At 48.0% G+C, this 15,155-nt stretch overlaps 1 protein-coding gene across 1 annotated transcript; it reads right to left on the reverse strand.

Annotated features, from left to right (window-relative positions):
* Positions 1-711: 711 nt before the first annotated feature.
* On the reverse strand, positions 712-6,426 carry LOC133408726 (transcriptional regulator Myc-like). The gene is made up of 3 exons (XM_061687897.1): positions 6,272-6,426; positions 4,019-4,520; positions 712-2,688 (listed from the first exon to the last, which is right to left on the reverse strand). The coding sequence occupies exons 2-3, from the start codon at positions 4,512-4,514 to the stop codon at positions 2,189-2,191; spliced, it is 996 nt and encodes a 331-aa protein (XP_061543881.1). The 5' UTR covers positions 4,515-4,520; positions 6,272-6,426; the 3' UTR covers positions 712-2,188.
* Positions 6,427-15,155: the final 8,729 nt, after the last annotated feature.

Raw genomic sequence — 15,155 nt, forward strand, 5'->3', positions numbered from 1 at the left:
GTTCTCCCCGTGCCTGCGTGGGTTTTCTCCGGGCACTCCGGTTTCCTCCCACATCCCAAAAACATGTGTTAATCGGAGACTCTAAATTGCCCGTCGGCGTGACTGTGAGTGCGAATGCTTGTTTGTTTCTATGTGCCCTGCGATTGGCTGGCAACCAGTTCAGGGCGTACCCCGCCTCCTGCCCGATGACGGCCGGGATAGGCTCCTGCACGCCCGCGACCCGAGTGAGGGGAAGCGGCTCAGAAAATGGATGGATGGATGGAATGCATTCTTCGTTTCATACATTGGTGATTTGTTTTGCAGTGACATTTGTCGGCCACAAGATGGTGGTGTTGCCCTGTCGGCGAAGCACACGCTGCGTGAGTAACTTCCCGTCGCTGTGACGTCAGCACATTCCTGCGGGATACTTTCGTCCTGGAAAAGTGATTACAGTGCGTGTGTGTGCCTGGCCTCACTGTAGTCCTCCCTCGTGATATCAGTCGGCCAATCAAATTGTTTGCTCGCAGTGTCCCAAACATTGACTCAATTTGACAATTTTTTTGGGGGGTGGGGCACTTAAGCATGAAACAATCTGGTTTGGCCAAAAGTCGACCGACTTTTATCTACACGGGAGGATGCATTGGAAGGGAGGAAGGAAGGATACAAAAGAAAGAAGCTGGGAAGGAAGGGAACAAGGATGTCTGAAAGGAAATAAGAATGGAAGGAACCAAGGAAGGGAGGAAGTGCTTTTATTACAGCACTGAATAGGTGCGCATCATTTAGGACAAAAGCACTTTGTTTCGAGGCATTACGCGTTTAATTCAATTGTTTTAACAGTCCAAAAAGACAAATTGTCAATACTAAATCTAAAACATTGATGAGGCAGCGTCACGAAGACGACAGCACACGAGTGACGAAGATTAGACAAGTCGGGATGAGGGCCGCACACTAAAAACCGGCTGATTTCAGCAAAACACAATTGGGCGCAAAGCGTACCGTACCGTCTGTTATGAACAAACGAAGGCATCGTTTGAAACTGGAAAATTGCATCATACGCTACGAGGACCTGCCATATTTGACACTTGGCGTTTGCTTCGGGAACACTAGCTCAGAAGAAGAATGCATGAAACAGAAGAAAAACAACGACGACGACGACGACGAACTCGGCAACCAGGGAAATCGCAACTGTTGAGTTCTTTGCACTTTGTGACCGTGCACGACCGACCCGATAGTCAAGCAGAACAACGGAGACGTACAACGCGCGTCCTTGGCAATTCGCGATATTGACAAGCATTTTCAAATGAAAAGTCAGTACTTACTGCCTTTTACGCATGAACTGCATTTGCTTCCTTTAAGTTGCAATTGGTGATTGCACTTTGTACTAGCTCTGGACAAAAACGCCCTCCTCAGGACCAGGAAGCTCACAATGAAATCCTGCCCTCTCCCGGGACGAGGAACACTTCGATCTCCAGGGACAAGAAACATTCTTTCGCGGTACTGGAGATCTGACAAAAACCTTCCCTCGGGACGGAAAACCCTTCTGTCTCCACAGCCGAGGAACTCTTCCCTTTCTACAGACAAGAAAGCGACTCTCTTTAGGGATGAGAAACCCCTCCCGGTCCAAGAAATTCCCACAGAGAGAACCTTTCCTCTCGACTAGTACCACCTCTCTCAGGACGAGGAACCCTTTGTCTTTTATGCAAGAAACCGCAGAAGACAAGAAACGTTCTCTCTCTCGGGAGACAAGAAAGCTCTCTCTGAAATAGAAATCTCCTGATGAGCACCTTCCCCCTGGAGTAGTACCCACCTCTCTCCAGAACGAGAAACCCTCTTCTCTCTGGACTAGAAATGTCGATGCTAACCCTTCCCGCTGGACTGGTACCCACCTCTCTCTCAGGACTACAATTTTTTTTTTTTTCCCCCTCTTCGCAACAAGAACCTTCCGTCTGGACGAGCACCCTTCTCTCTCGGGAAGGAGAAACCTAAAAAAAAAAAAAATTCGGACTTGCGGAAGTATTGCCAACAAAAATATTAACTAACGCAGCAGTCCCTTTGTATGTTTGAATGTTGGTAAGTAGGGTAGCTTCTGTCTTGAAGTTTCGCCGACACGTCAAGTCCTGAATCACAACAACGTCAACATGTCACTTGTCAACCTAAACCGTCCGCCCTCATTGCTGAAAGCAAAACTCAAAAGTCTCTCCATCCTTTTTCACAAGCGGGCTGACGTCCGGAGGCGGCGCAGTCGCGTTTTGAGCTCCTCCCGCTCGGCTCGCAGCCCGTCCCGCTCGGTCCGCAGCCGACGGGCGTGCTCCTCCAGGGCGCGGATGCAGTCTCTGGCCTTCTTCAGGATGACCACCTTGGAGGCCTTGTCGTTGCGGGACAACTCGGGTACGCTGTCGCGAAGGCGCGCAAAGTAGTTCTTCATCTCGTTGCGCCGCTGCCGTTCCATCACGTTGTGAGTCCGACGCCGCTCCCGTTCGTCCTCCGTCTCTGCCAAATTCCGTGACGGGCGGTAGCGGTGGCGGTAACGGCGGCGGGATTGCTTCGTGGGCGAGGAAGGCGGCGGGGAGGCCGGAGGAGGTGCGGCGTAGTTGTGCTGCAGCTGGATGTCGAAGCGGAGGTGGCGCTGGAGAGCGAGACGCTCCTCCTCCTCCCCCCGTCGCCGTCTGGAGGGGCAGTGCCCCACCGTCACCACGTCGATCTCCTCTTCTGCGAGACAACAAAAGACAAGACTTTAATCGCGCACATAAATGGAAGTAGTGCGCCCCAATGGAAACGAGACACACGTGCCAACACAACGAAACGGTGAACGTGGCAAGTTCGTCTCTATTGTGAACAGAATTCAAAGTGTCATGGCTGCTTGGCTCAAAAGAGGGGAAAAAAAGACAAGCGCCATAACAAGTACATTTTGACAAGCATTTACATAGCTCGCTAATTTAGCTTTATAACAACAAAAACTATCAAAATTCGAAAAACATTCATACTTATACATTTTTAGTGAGTTTAAAAATGTTCTAAATTGTTTTTCTCAGATTCTTCGTCTTAGTTTTGACTTCAAAAAACATTTTACGTTTTAAAAAAATACGGTATATTTCCAAATGTATTTCTTTAAGTTTAACATTCTAAACCTTTTGATATTTTTTCTCTCTCTCACTTTTTTTTTTATATCTTCAGTCTTATTCTTTTGTATTTTTATTGATTTTTTTTAAAAAAATTCCTAAAATTATATTTAAAATATTTTTTTTCTGAATCTGAAAAGAAAATACAAATTTATTATTGTATCTATTTTAGAAAAAAAATTAAAAAGTACATTCTAAAAACATTTTTCATACATTCTTTTTTTTTTCCAAAACATTCTAAATTTAAAAAATATAAAATGTTACTTATACATGTCCATCCATCCCATCCAGTTTCTGAGCCGCTTCTCCTCGCACGGGTTGCGTGCGTGCTGGAGCCCATGCCAGCTATCTTCGGGCGAGAGGCGGGATACGCCCTGAACCGGTCGCCAGCCAATCGCAGGGCACATAGAAACAAACAACCGTTTGCGCACACATTCACACCTCCGGGCAATTTGGAGTCTTCAGTTAACCCAGCGTGCATGTTTTCTGGATGTGGGAGGAAACCGGAGTACCCGGAGAAAACCCACGCAGGGGAGAACATGCAAGCGCCACACAGGCGGGGCCGGGATTTGAACCCCGGTCCCCAGAACTGTGAGGCAGAGGTGCTAACCGGTCATCATCCACCGTGCCGCACTTATACATGTATAGTTTTTTTTAAACAACAATAAATATTCAAACACCTAGCTGCTGAACAAACAAGTTCACCACATTCTGTGTGGTTAATAATCCGCATTGCCACAGGCCTCCGGTCAGTGAATGAGTCATTAGAAGTTAACAGAAGGAGCACGCACGCTTATTTTGAGCTGTCAGTCCCCAGGTGTGACCCCGCCCACACTTAAAAAAAATATTGATATATTATTGTGCCAAAAAGTGTGCCTAGACCCGAAAGAGCAGCGACACGTCGGGTCCGTGGATCTCACCGGAGTCGCTGGACGAGTACGTGGACATCTCTCCTCCGGTGGAGCAGTAGTCGGAAGGTGCCTCGCCGCTCTCCCGGCTGTCCAACAGGTCGTGGCAGTCCAGCGTGGAGCCGGCGAGCCCCTCGAAGATAGCGGTGTCCATGTCCGACAGCAGCGGACTGGAGCCCAGCGCAGCCGACGCCGGCTTGTCCGACGCCAGGCACCGCCACAGGCCGTCCTCGCCGCTCTCCTCCTCCGAGGGCCGGCGGCGACGCCCCCCGCCGCCATCATCATCATCATCATCATCATCTGAGTGGAGGAAGCCGCAGTTCCAGTTGAGCTGCATGTCATGGTCCTCCAGGAGGATGTCGGACACGAAGCTGAGCTGGTCGCCCTTGGAGAGGCCCGCCTTCACGGGGGACGACTGGAGGTCCTTCACCAAACTTTGGCAGAAGTCGTCGTCGAAGTAGGAGAAGACTTGGGGCAGACACTCCATGCCTCTTTCCAAAATATACATGGTCTCCTGCAGGGAGCGTTACAAACAAACAGCTTTAAGGACTTTGCGGGTTTTTCAGGTTCCCCCCACGCCTCGGCTGTTATTTCATTCCAAGCCCCAGACATGACGTGGGACCTTTTTTTAAATTGGCACAATAGATCTGACGTGCACGCGATGCTAATTTGTGGCCGGCCACGAAATAGTATTTCGTGAAGATCTTGTAACTAAGTTGTGGCCAGAAAACAGAGCTATAAGGCGCATACAAAATGACAGGAAACTTCAACTGGGCGTGGCACTGAACAGCTTATTTTAAATTGTTCACTATTTGCCACAAGTGTCACTTGTTGTGAATTGAATGCCACCATACAGCGCTCTCATCTCAAGTTTGCAGTTGCAAGTCAAAGCAAATTAAAAAACAATAATATTTGTCATCATAAAAAAAGACAACTTTCAGTATTTCATGGCCGCAAATCAGAATTTTGTGTGCATGTTGTATCTGTATATCACTAATTAAATTGCCCCCCCCCCCCCCAGTCTCAGTAATTTCACACTTAGGTGAGCAAACGCCACAAAGCCCACCAGGACGTTGGCAGCCATTCACATACAACACACTGCGCTTGTCTGCAGGGCGTGGAGGGCATGTCACAATCATACGGCGCTTGGATGTGTAGCATGCTTGCGATGCACAACAAAGCCGCACTGTGCTGCATATGCACACACGTCCCAGAGTTAAAGAACGCCCTTGTGCGGCGTGGACACACGAGACACGTGGAGGATTTTTTTTTTCTCCCCTCAATTTTAAAAGACACCGACGCCGGTCTATGCTCAAATACATTACACGAACATCGGTCACAAACAATAACCAGGGAGTTGCAGGGTTCGTGGACAAGGAAGCGGTTTGGATAAAGAATGCGAATTTCCTAATGAGGGTTTTGCACCGGGAGTTGAACGCCCCTGCGGGAACAACCGGTTGTGCTTTCTTTTGCGTTTTAAACAAAACCCACCCACGCCGATCTACTCTCGAGTACACCACAAAAAACGTAAATGCCTCACAATTGGCAGGGAGGGACACGATTCGTGTACACGGAAGCGGTTTTGTTCAAACCTGAGATTTCGCAATAGGGGTTTTGCATATGGAGCAGCGTGGGACCAAAACCGCGTTTGTGACTTTCTAAATTTAATAACAAATAAATGCGATTTTGACAAGACACTGATGCCGATGTCCTCTCGAAGACATTACACAAACTTACAAGGCACACAATTAGGAGAGCGTGGCGTGTCTTTAGAGCGATGCAACAGATTGTTTAAAATGGGACCGTTTCCTAATAAGAGTTTTGCACATCTCCGCAATGGTTCAAATGCCATGTGGGTCACAAACGACAGTTAAAAGAAAATTCAATGGAGTGCGTAACCCAACACAACCACGCCGATCTACTCCCGAACACGTTACCTAAACATAATTACCACACAATACCCGGAGGGAGATTTTTTTCCTCAAGCAATTTTGAAGCTTGTTAAAATGGGAGTGTTTCGCAATGAGGGTTTGCACAAAAGGGCCAAGCGTTGAAAGAACATAAAAATGCGTTTATAACCAACCACGCTGATCTAAACTCTTAATGCATGACACAGACAGTGACGAATAAGTTATCTGCGAGTGACGTGGCTTTGTTTTGTTTTTTAGCAAATTAGCAGCTTTTTCCAAATATGACCGGTTTTGCACATGGAGAACATTTCTGTCTTGTCATAAGAAAAAAAAAATTTTCAAAACGCGTTCTTACCTAAGAGGTGAGGGTTCAACAAATGCCACGAGTTGGTCCGCGTAAAAGTCCACACTGAGTGACCGAAGACGACGACAACTCGGTGGGAAGAAGTTGGTCGTAGTAGTACAGCTCGCGCCCGTGAGGGAGGCGGCGTGTCCGGAAGTCCACGCGTACCCGCCCGGCTCAACGTCACCAAGTGGGCGTGGCCCAGAGAGCCGCAGCACTCCGATCCACTCGACTCGCCGGTGTCCCTCCGCGAAGGGAAAAAAAAAAAAAAAAAAAAAACGCGGCAAAATGTCCAAACCGAGCTTTTAACGTCCACACGACTTCGTAATTCTGAAACAAAATAAATCGCCATTTCCGTTTAGTCCTGGCGGGAAAACAGGCGGCAAAGGCGAGTGTGTGTGTGTGTGTGTTTGTGTGCGTGTGTCTGCGTCCGTGTGTAATTGATCGCTCAAATCGGGTCTAGCTGGTCTCAGCCGGTGGAGGGATACATGAAAAAAAAAAAAAAAGGCTGAGATTCCAGGAAATGAATGGCGGTAAAACGAAGACACTGACGCACGTGGATTGAGAGGAAAAGCCGGCTGTCTCACGCTGTGCCTGTTTCACGCACTCCCCCTCATCTCATTGGTTTATTTATTTATTTGTTTATTTAAGATTCGAAAATATCACTGTAAGTATCACTTTGAGTGCACGAAAGCAACGGAGGAGAAATACCAAACAAATGCTAGAAGTGGTAACTTGACTTACCAGTTTAATACTTTGCGCAGTGTCGGCGTCATGCGCGGGCACCCCCCCCCCCCCTCACACACACACAGAGCAGGCCGTTATGCTAAACCTTATATATAATTTATTCAAAGTTTAAATTGATGTATTTTAGCCACTAAAGGTAAAATAAAGATAAAAGACAATGTGAACAAATTAAAAATAAGAACACTTGTCGATCATTTCCATATACAAATCTCAAATGCTTATATTTTTGCATGGGTTCCCCACTTTAATGTTTAAGATCATCAAACGAATGTAAATAGCAGACAAAGATAACACAAGTAAACATAAAATGCAGTGTTTTAATGGTGATTGTATTTATCGGGGGACGGGGGGCGGGGGGGGGCTATGCAAAGCTCATTTAGGTGCCCAAAATGGCTGCTTCAAACCAAAATGGCTGTCGTTTTGTTCAACTTCGGGCGTGGGTCCTTGAGACTTTTATGCGTCCTGAGTTTCGTGTCAATCGGTAAAACGGGTTCCAGGAGCTGGACTTTCCAGGAGGCGCTACTGAGTCAGTCAGATGACCGCATTACAATACGAGCGTAACAGCAAAGTAGTCAGTGACAGCAGCGTATTGAGGACGCAGGACACACCCGTCACGTTCCCGTCGCTCTGGTCACACACACACACACACACACAGAAAGCGAGAGTGGACCGGTTGCGGTCGTCCAATCCTTCCCCATCAAATTGCGAGTTTCGCTTGTCGCCAAAGCGTAATGACAGACTTCCTACATTCCCGGGTAGTCACTGAGAGCGCATCCCGAGAAGAAGTCCACGTCAACCCAAAGAACAAGAAGAAGGTCACTTGAAAAGAAGGTCACTTGAAATCCTAACGCTGGCATGAAATTGCAGCTACAGCTTAAAAGCTTACTTTTAAGCCTTAACCCTTGTTTAAAACCCTACCCGTGATTGAAACCCTAACCCTGGCTCGAAACACTAAACCGGAATCCTAAACCTGTCTTGAAAACCAAATTCAAAACCCTAACTCTGGCTGAAAACCCTAGTTTGAAACCCTAACCCTCATTCGAAACCACAACCAGGGCTTGAAACGCTAATTTGAAAAGATCGACCTTTTTTGAAATCTTAACATCTTCGTATTAAAACCCTAATCCACAAACCCTAACCCCTGCTTGAAACCTACTTTGAATTTCTTACTCTGGCTCGAAAACTTGTTTAAAACCTTAATCATGCTTTGAAATCCTACTTTGAATCCATAACTTGAAACCTTAACCCTTATTTAAAATCGTAATCTAGGTTTGAAAAACTAATCTAAAATCCTCACCTTTGTTTTACAACACTAACACTGTCTTGAAACCATAATTTGCTAATATAATCCCATTCAATATAGCAAATATGACTTGAATTGTCCCTATAGGATTTCCTGGGTGTGTGGAAGGAGTTCCGCAGAGCTCTATTTTAGAGCCTCTGCTGGTTTTAACGTGTTATCATAGTTGTCTCTTCATTTCCGCTTTGAATTCCAAATTCAACCTTTTTTGCTCGGACGTCTTTTGGCCAGAAATATATTTAAGACAAGAGGACTGTTTTAGAAATCCCACAGTCGGTCACAGGGGTTCCGCAGGGTTTCATTTTGGGTCCCCTCATGGTCAGGTCGTCTATTGTCAAACTCAAACTCCTCCACACAATTGATTTATCAAATTCCAAAGTGGACCTTTTTTTTTTTTTTTTTTTTTTTTGCTTTGGCTGACCGAAATGAGAAGCTGCGTTTGGTTTGGCTATTTCCCAAGGATGCGCGGAATGGGACGGGCCTGTAACTATTGTCCCCCCCCCCCGCCTGGGAATATTCCCGGCGTGCGGCCGCAGAGACCACCGTGCAGGAGTTGCTTCTGTGGCTGCTTCCAGCGATTCGGGTGGAGCTCGGGAAGGAAATTCTTGACGGGATCGTGAGCGTCTGTTTCTTCTCGGTGATGTTGATCATTAAAAAGTCCCCTAACCACCACGACAATTTGAAATCCTAATTCCCGTTTAAAACTTGAGTTCCTACTTTGAAACGCCAACCCTGGCTAGATACCTTACTTTGAAATCTTAACCTGCTTTTGAAACCCTAGAACACAGTCAATACATCTTGCAATGTCCTCCTCGGATCTCTTAAAAGTTAAATTCATCAAAGTGAGCCAAAGTCCACTAATCAGCACTGAAACCGCGTCGGCTGTCCTGATCAGACGTGACAAATGCCCCCCAAAGTCAAACGATTTGGACTTCAAACCGTCGTCACGTGTGGCATCAAGCCCGTCTTCAGCAAATCTCACGGGACCTTCCGCCCACTGAGGGTCTTGTGTTACCTTTGACTTTTTCTTTGGCTTTTGTTTGGGGTGGGGGTTATGTGTTATGTACGTATATACGTATTGGCAGTTAAGAAAATGTCACAACAAAACTGGGCTGGATTACGGAGGAAATCAGTTGCACAGTGCGTGCGTGTAATCATTGGTGGGTTGCGTTAGGGCAGATAAGTGAATCCCGAGCGACGATCAGACTATCAGGAGTGAACAGAAAACCCACTGTTTATCCTCAGAGCGCTATCAGCAACGACACACACATTTTGTGACCGCCGTGCTCTGCGGGTCGGTGCGCCACTTACTGTAGCCCCCGATGCAAGCAGACCGTAACAGCGAGTGGAGCTCGATGACTCGAGCTGCACTTTAGTCCGGATTGGACGATGACGATTTGCGGCTCCAGCGAGAAAACACGAGCAGCCGTAGTGCCCGCGCTGACCTGCGAGAGGCGGTAATGTAATGTGCCACAGGGCATCGAGAGCGTCTCCGACCCCCCGCCCTTGTTTACCAACCTAACCCAAAACCAGACCTCAAACCATCATTCCGAACCCTAAACCTAGTCCTACTTTGAAACCCATCATGAAACCCTTACCAAGCTCAACTTTGAGAGCCTAACCCCTGGCTTGAAACCCGACTTTTGAAATCCTAACCATTCTTTAAAACCCTATTCACAAACCATCCCCCTATCTTGAAAACCTATACTAACCCTATTTTTAAACCCTAATCCGATCTGGAAACTGTCATTTGAAAGCCTAACTATTGTTCAAAACCCTACCCCCGGCTGGCAACCCTCATCCTGGCTTGTAAACCAACCTTGAAACCCGAAGTGTGTCCTGAACCTTACCAAATATTCCAAACAACCGCCGCACACACTGATGAGCGAATCAACAGGAAGGCTGCAGGATACGAAATGTTCCCGCCGCGTGCAAATGCATGCATCGCTTCTGCATTCAGTCTGCTCGGAAGCCTCCGGCCGCTTCATTCATGACTCGGGAGAGGAGAGGAAGAGGAAGGGGCCTCCGGGGCCCCCCGCGCTCTCCCCCTCTCGCTCTTCCTCTTTCTGCCGCTCAGCGATAGCGAGCCCTAGCTTGAACGTTACGCCGCCCGCCGGTGTCGCAAGCGGCGCTGTTGCGCAATATCGGATAAAACAATCGTTACATGCAGTAACTTAAAGTAACGCCTTTAAGTCCGCTAGCTGCATTCTGACACATAGGACGAGAGGCCATAAACGGGCTAACAAATGTTACAACCCTTTAAGCGACGGATATTGGAACACAAACGGTGCGGCGAAGCATGCAGACAGATAATATAACAATACTCACAGGCATGTATTCTTTGTCCTCTGCGATAAACGACAAAAACGTACGCTAGTTGTGAAAGTCTACTTCGATTTTGTCTGCATGACTTTGCATTAACACTGCCCCCGGTGGCCAAGCCAGGCTCACCAGAAGCAGCAATGAATTAGTCATGACGCACGAACTGTTATACATTCTATTTGATGATGTTTTCGCTATGTTTTTATAAAGTAACAAATATTGTCGAGCGCTATTTTCTTGATTGAAAATATTTTACAATGAATTTTCTTTTATGGCTGCTGCAATGGATGACTGGCATTTCCATTCCTTTCAATGGGCAAATAGGATTGTTCCGGAGGCATCTCGGTGCCAAGGAACTATGTTGAAGTGACTTGAGGAGTTTCCTTTCGACAGAAGTAACGCTTTGCCGCCATCTCGCGGCACCGGGAGGCGAATCTAAATCTTGTCGTAGCGTAACTCGCAATCTAACGTCAAATATATATATTTCATCGTCGAATTCCACCTCAAAAGCCGAATACCCCGAACATTTTTTTTTTGCGTTGGTGTAGTTGAGCCCATAAACGACAACTTCTCACCACCCGCCAGTCGCACCTATCGTGTGACTGCTACACACTGCCGCTATTGTCGCCCAACAGCACGACACACTGTTCCCACTGAGATGGAGTTAACCCCGACCCCCCCCCGACCCCCACCTCCCACCCTGCGGTCCCCGAACGTCTCATCATCACATGGGCCACTTCCTAACGACATTAGCGAGGGTGTGACGTTGACCGGCACGGCACGCGAAGGATACGGGGAGCCTCTGTGTTCCAGGGATTAATTCAATCAAATCCCATTAATTATGCAGTATTTGCAAATCACTAGGTGAGTCACCTGTTTGCAAATATTTTCTGTCGCACACGACAACAAGCGTGAGGGGGGGGGGGGGGGACGTGTTTTTCGAGATTTTCACCTATCACAGGGTTCGCCGTATGCGTAAGTGTTTTTGTGTTGACTGTCGGCATGTTTGATCTCAACGTATGTAGGAGGGCACGTTATTTCGATCAAAAACGCTAATCGCGATCTTTAACTTGAGGTATGAGTTCATGTGGTTGGTCTTTTTTTACACCTTGTTACCTGTGAACTTTGACCTCAGGCAATCTCCCTCATGTCAAACTCAATTATCAGCAAAATGTGCCGACCGAGTTCTAGGAGAATTAGATAAATAATAAATGGGGGAAATGTCAGTTGTTTTTGTTTGTTTTGCCTATATGACCGTGCTGTGACCTTGCCCTTTGACCTTGAAGACTTTAACCTGCGAAAAGCGCTGTAACGAAACGAAGATCAAGTGTTTATGTGCAGATTTGTGCGAGCGCAGGGGGAGGGGAGGAAAACCGACAATCCAACAGACGACGCACGACCCAACGGGGACGGCCGACTTCTGCTCATCGGGCCAATCGGACGACTCGCATGCGAGCGCCACGCGGAGCCACGGACGGCACAGGACGGCGTCCCGGAACGACCGCAGCGAGATTCTAGGAACTTAAGGAACGACCAGGAGGAGGAGCGTGAGGAGGAGGTGGGCTCGAGTGGGAGAGCGAGGTTAGTGCGGTGGAGTGGTGTTACCGGCCTGCGTTATTTTTAGGCGAGCCAGTAGAAAAGGGACAAAGTTAGAGCTGGTCGAAGAGGCGTCGTCGCCTTTCTGTGTCACTCCGCATCGTGTGCTCGTGCTTGCTCGACTTTTTCAAACGCAGGAAACGGGAACTCCGTTGCTAACCAGAACAGCGGCGCCTATTGAGTCTCGAGTTGTCGTCATCAAAAACGAACGTCGCGTAACCCCTGCCGTTTCCCATCAAGGAAACAAATGGGGAGTAACTCATAATCTCAAGTGGTCTCACGGGGGCCTATTTCAGCTCTGTTGCTAACCCAAACAGCAGCACCTGTCCAGGCACACAAAGAGTTTCTCAGATCAATGCCTTGCTGCAAATGAGTTCCCCGCGCAGTATTAAAGACGCTGATAAGCTACCACACAGGTCTTGCAGAATGTTTTTTTGTCATTAGGCTTGTTTTTTAGCATTAGCATTCCTGGTCCACACGAGGCGGAAACGTCGCGGTGGTCTTGATTTTGTTTTGACAGACCGCAGCAGTTTGAAAGGCGCTCCCGAAAACCTACGGGACGTTCAACCTTCCGCTGCCTCAGAGCTTTTGGTCCCGCTCGCTTTCAGTGTTACATTAGCCGCTAAATTCAGACACTATAGATATATTTTGACTCTTCCCCTATTTGGCAGCACACGCACGCACGCACACACACACACTTTTACACACACACATTGCTGTATGGTTCCCGCTCTCCAAGACTGGGCTCGAACCCAAGAACACACCCCTTCCCTTCCCTTGCCCCCCCCCCCCCCCCCCCTCAGAAGGGAATGAAATACCACTTTTCAGTATTTACTATGAGAATGGATAAAATGCTAACATGCTAACATCAGCAACTTGCGTATGGAAAATGCTACGGCAGATCGATATTCTTGACCAAATTAATGATCATGAAAATAAATGAATGAAATGCAAATTTTACATCATGGACTGTGGTAAGAATATTATTTCAAATGAGAATGGATAAAAGGCTAACCTGCTGACATTTGATATGCTAACGTATAGCAAACTAGCAACCTGAGTAGCGAAAGCGCTACAGTAGCCCAATTGGGAGTTTACATAATGCCCTGTAGTTGGGCACTATTTCAAATGAAACTTGACCGAATGCTAACGTTCCAAGATTTGATACGCTGACGTTTAGCAAGATAGCAACCTCAGAATGGGAAAAGCTACCGCAGTTAATGACGGTGAAAATGAATTGCTAGAATACTCAATTGTTCAGAATGCCCTGTGATTGGGGTATTATTTCAAACGAGAGTTGACGAAATGCTAACAGTTGGTATGCTAACTACGCGCGCACCGCCGAGACGTGAAGGGCTGACCTTTAGCACCGCTTCGCCCTGCACCCCCACGGGTCAGGCAGGGAGTGAATGTGCTACTATTTCACCGGCGAGTGGACGCAAGGCGACACCGCTTGTAAAATTGTGTAGAGGGATGCGTAGGAGGACGACGCCGTCCGTCCGTTTTCTCGAGCTGACTTTGGGCGGGCTGCGACCGGGACTGGTCGCCAGTCGACGTCAGGCCACACAGAGACAAACAACGGACTGGTCCCGATTCCTGGAGGTGAAGTTTCAGCTGCGACGAAATCTGAAAGTCCGATGCTGAAACGCGGAGCTTCCTTCGCTCCCGCCGACGCCTCTGCCGTGGCATCCGTCCGCTCGGCACGTGACGGACGAGGCCGCTCGGCTCCGCCTCCGCGTCTCCTTGCCCCGAACTCAACACGAGCGTGTCGAGGGTGTGCACGCGTACTTCCTGTTCACGGAAGGTCGCGGAGCGAAGCTGCAGATGCAGGCCGTGCTGCGCGACATCTGCAGCTTCGCTCCTGCTACGCGCTCAGCCCGACGCAGGCGGGCGGCAGCAGTTGCTTTTACCGCAAGAGGGCGGGAGATGTGCGCTGTTAAACTTCACACCCCGGTCTTGGCGACCCGGCTTCTGGCACGCTTGTGATACTACCTCAGAAGTCGGTTAAATTCGCGAGCTCACGTCAGCCGTCCCGTTCAGTGTTGACGTTTCACACGGAACGGCGACATGAGAAAAAGATGGTTTTGGACGGACAGAGTGAAAACGACCACGTTCGGTAAAAGCCTGTCGACCCGATGCTTGAAGTCGACCCTAATTCGAACCGCAAACGTATCACCCAGACATGAAAAAAGGTATCCGAAAGGTCTCATCTTTTGTCCATCCGTAGTGTGGAATACCGGATGAGATCGGCATAAAAACAGAAATCCTCTCATCAGGTTTGGTCGCACAACGAGCCCTTAAACGGATTCGATGACATCGGAATATGTTAGGGAACTGAGGGAAGTGTCACTTGTTTTTGCGTGAAGTAGAGCTACGCACGAGAATTAATATTCCACCTACTGATACTGGAGGCTGCATTTCGAGAACCCGTTAAGTTATCCCAGGTTAAAGTTGCACAGAATTTGTGTAGTTTGAATACATTATATTTACAAGGATTTAACCGACCATCATACATATAAGGACTCCACCGACTGTAACCTCTAACTCCCAGTCGCCTCACCCTAACCCCAAAGGTACCCCCTCCCCTATTCCTAACCCCAAATTTAAATCTAACCTTAACCGTGCAGTCCTGCTGCAGCAGTCAGTCTCACATGTCAATCATTTTAGCAGGTCTCCAAGTCTGTCAACAAACAACCCCCCTCAAATGTTGCTCTATGTAGAAATATGGGAATGCACCCTTGCAAATGTTTTCCTTATTCACGGTCTGTGAAGAACCATCGGCGTGAGTCACTTTTTCAGATAGCTTTATTTTGGACCGTGTTTGATATTTTCCGTTTTTCTGAGAGGGAAGTAAGGCAGCGTCAGACGTGAGTCCACGTCGAGACGTCTGCTCGTCTCCAAATAAAAGCGTCCGTCGGCGTTCGCTTGGCA

This window comes from Phycodurus eques, chromosome 10 (genome assembly GCF_024500275.1).
Source record: "Phycodurus eques isolate BA_2022a chromosome 10, UOR_Pequ_1.1, whole genome shotgun sequence".
Taxonomy (NCBI): Eukaryota; Metazoa; Chordata; class Actinopteri; order Syngnathiformes; family Syngnathidae; genus Phycodurus; species Phycodurus eques.

Coding starts and splice junctions, on each gene's coding strand:
- LOC133408726 (XM_061687897.1), bottom strand. CDS start 4,514: ATGTATATTTTGGAAAGAGGCATGGAGTGTCTGCCCCAAGTCTTCTCC. Junction 2,689..4,018: donor GTACTCGTCCAGCGACTCCG/GTGAGATCCACG, acceptor GTTGTCTCGCAG/AAGAGGAGATCGACGTGGTG.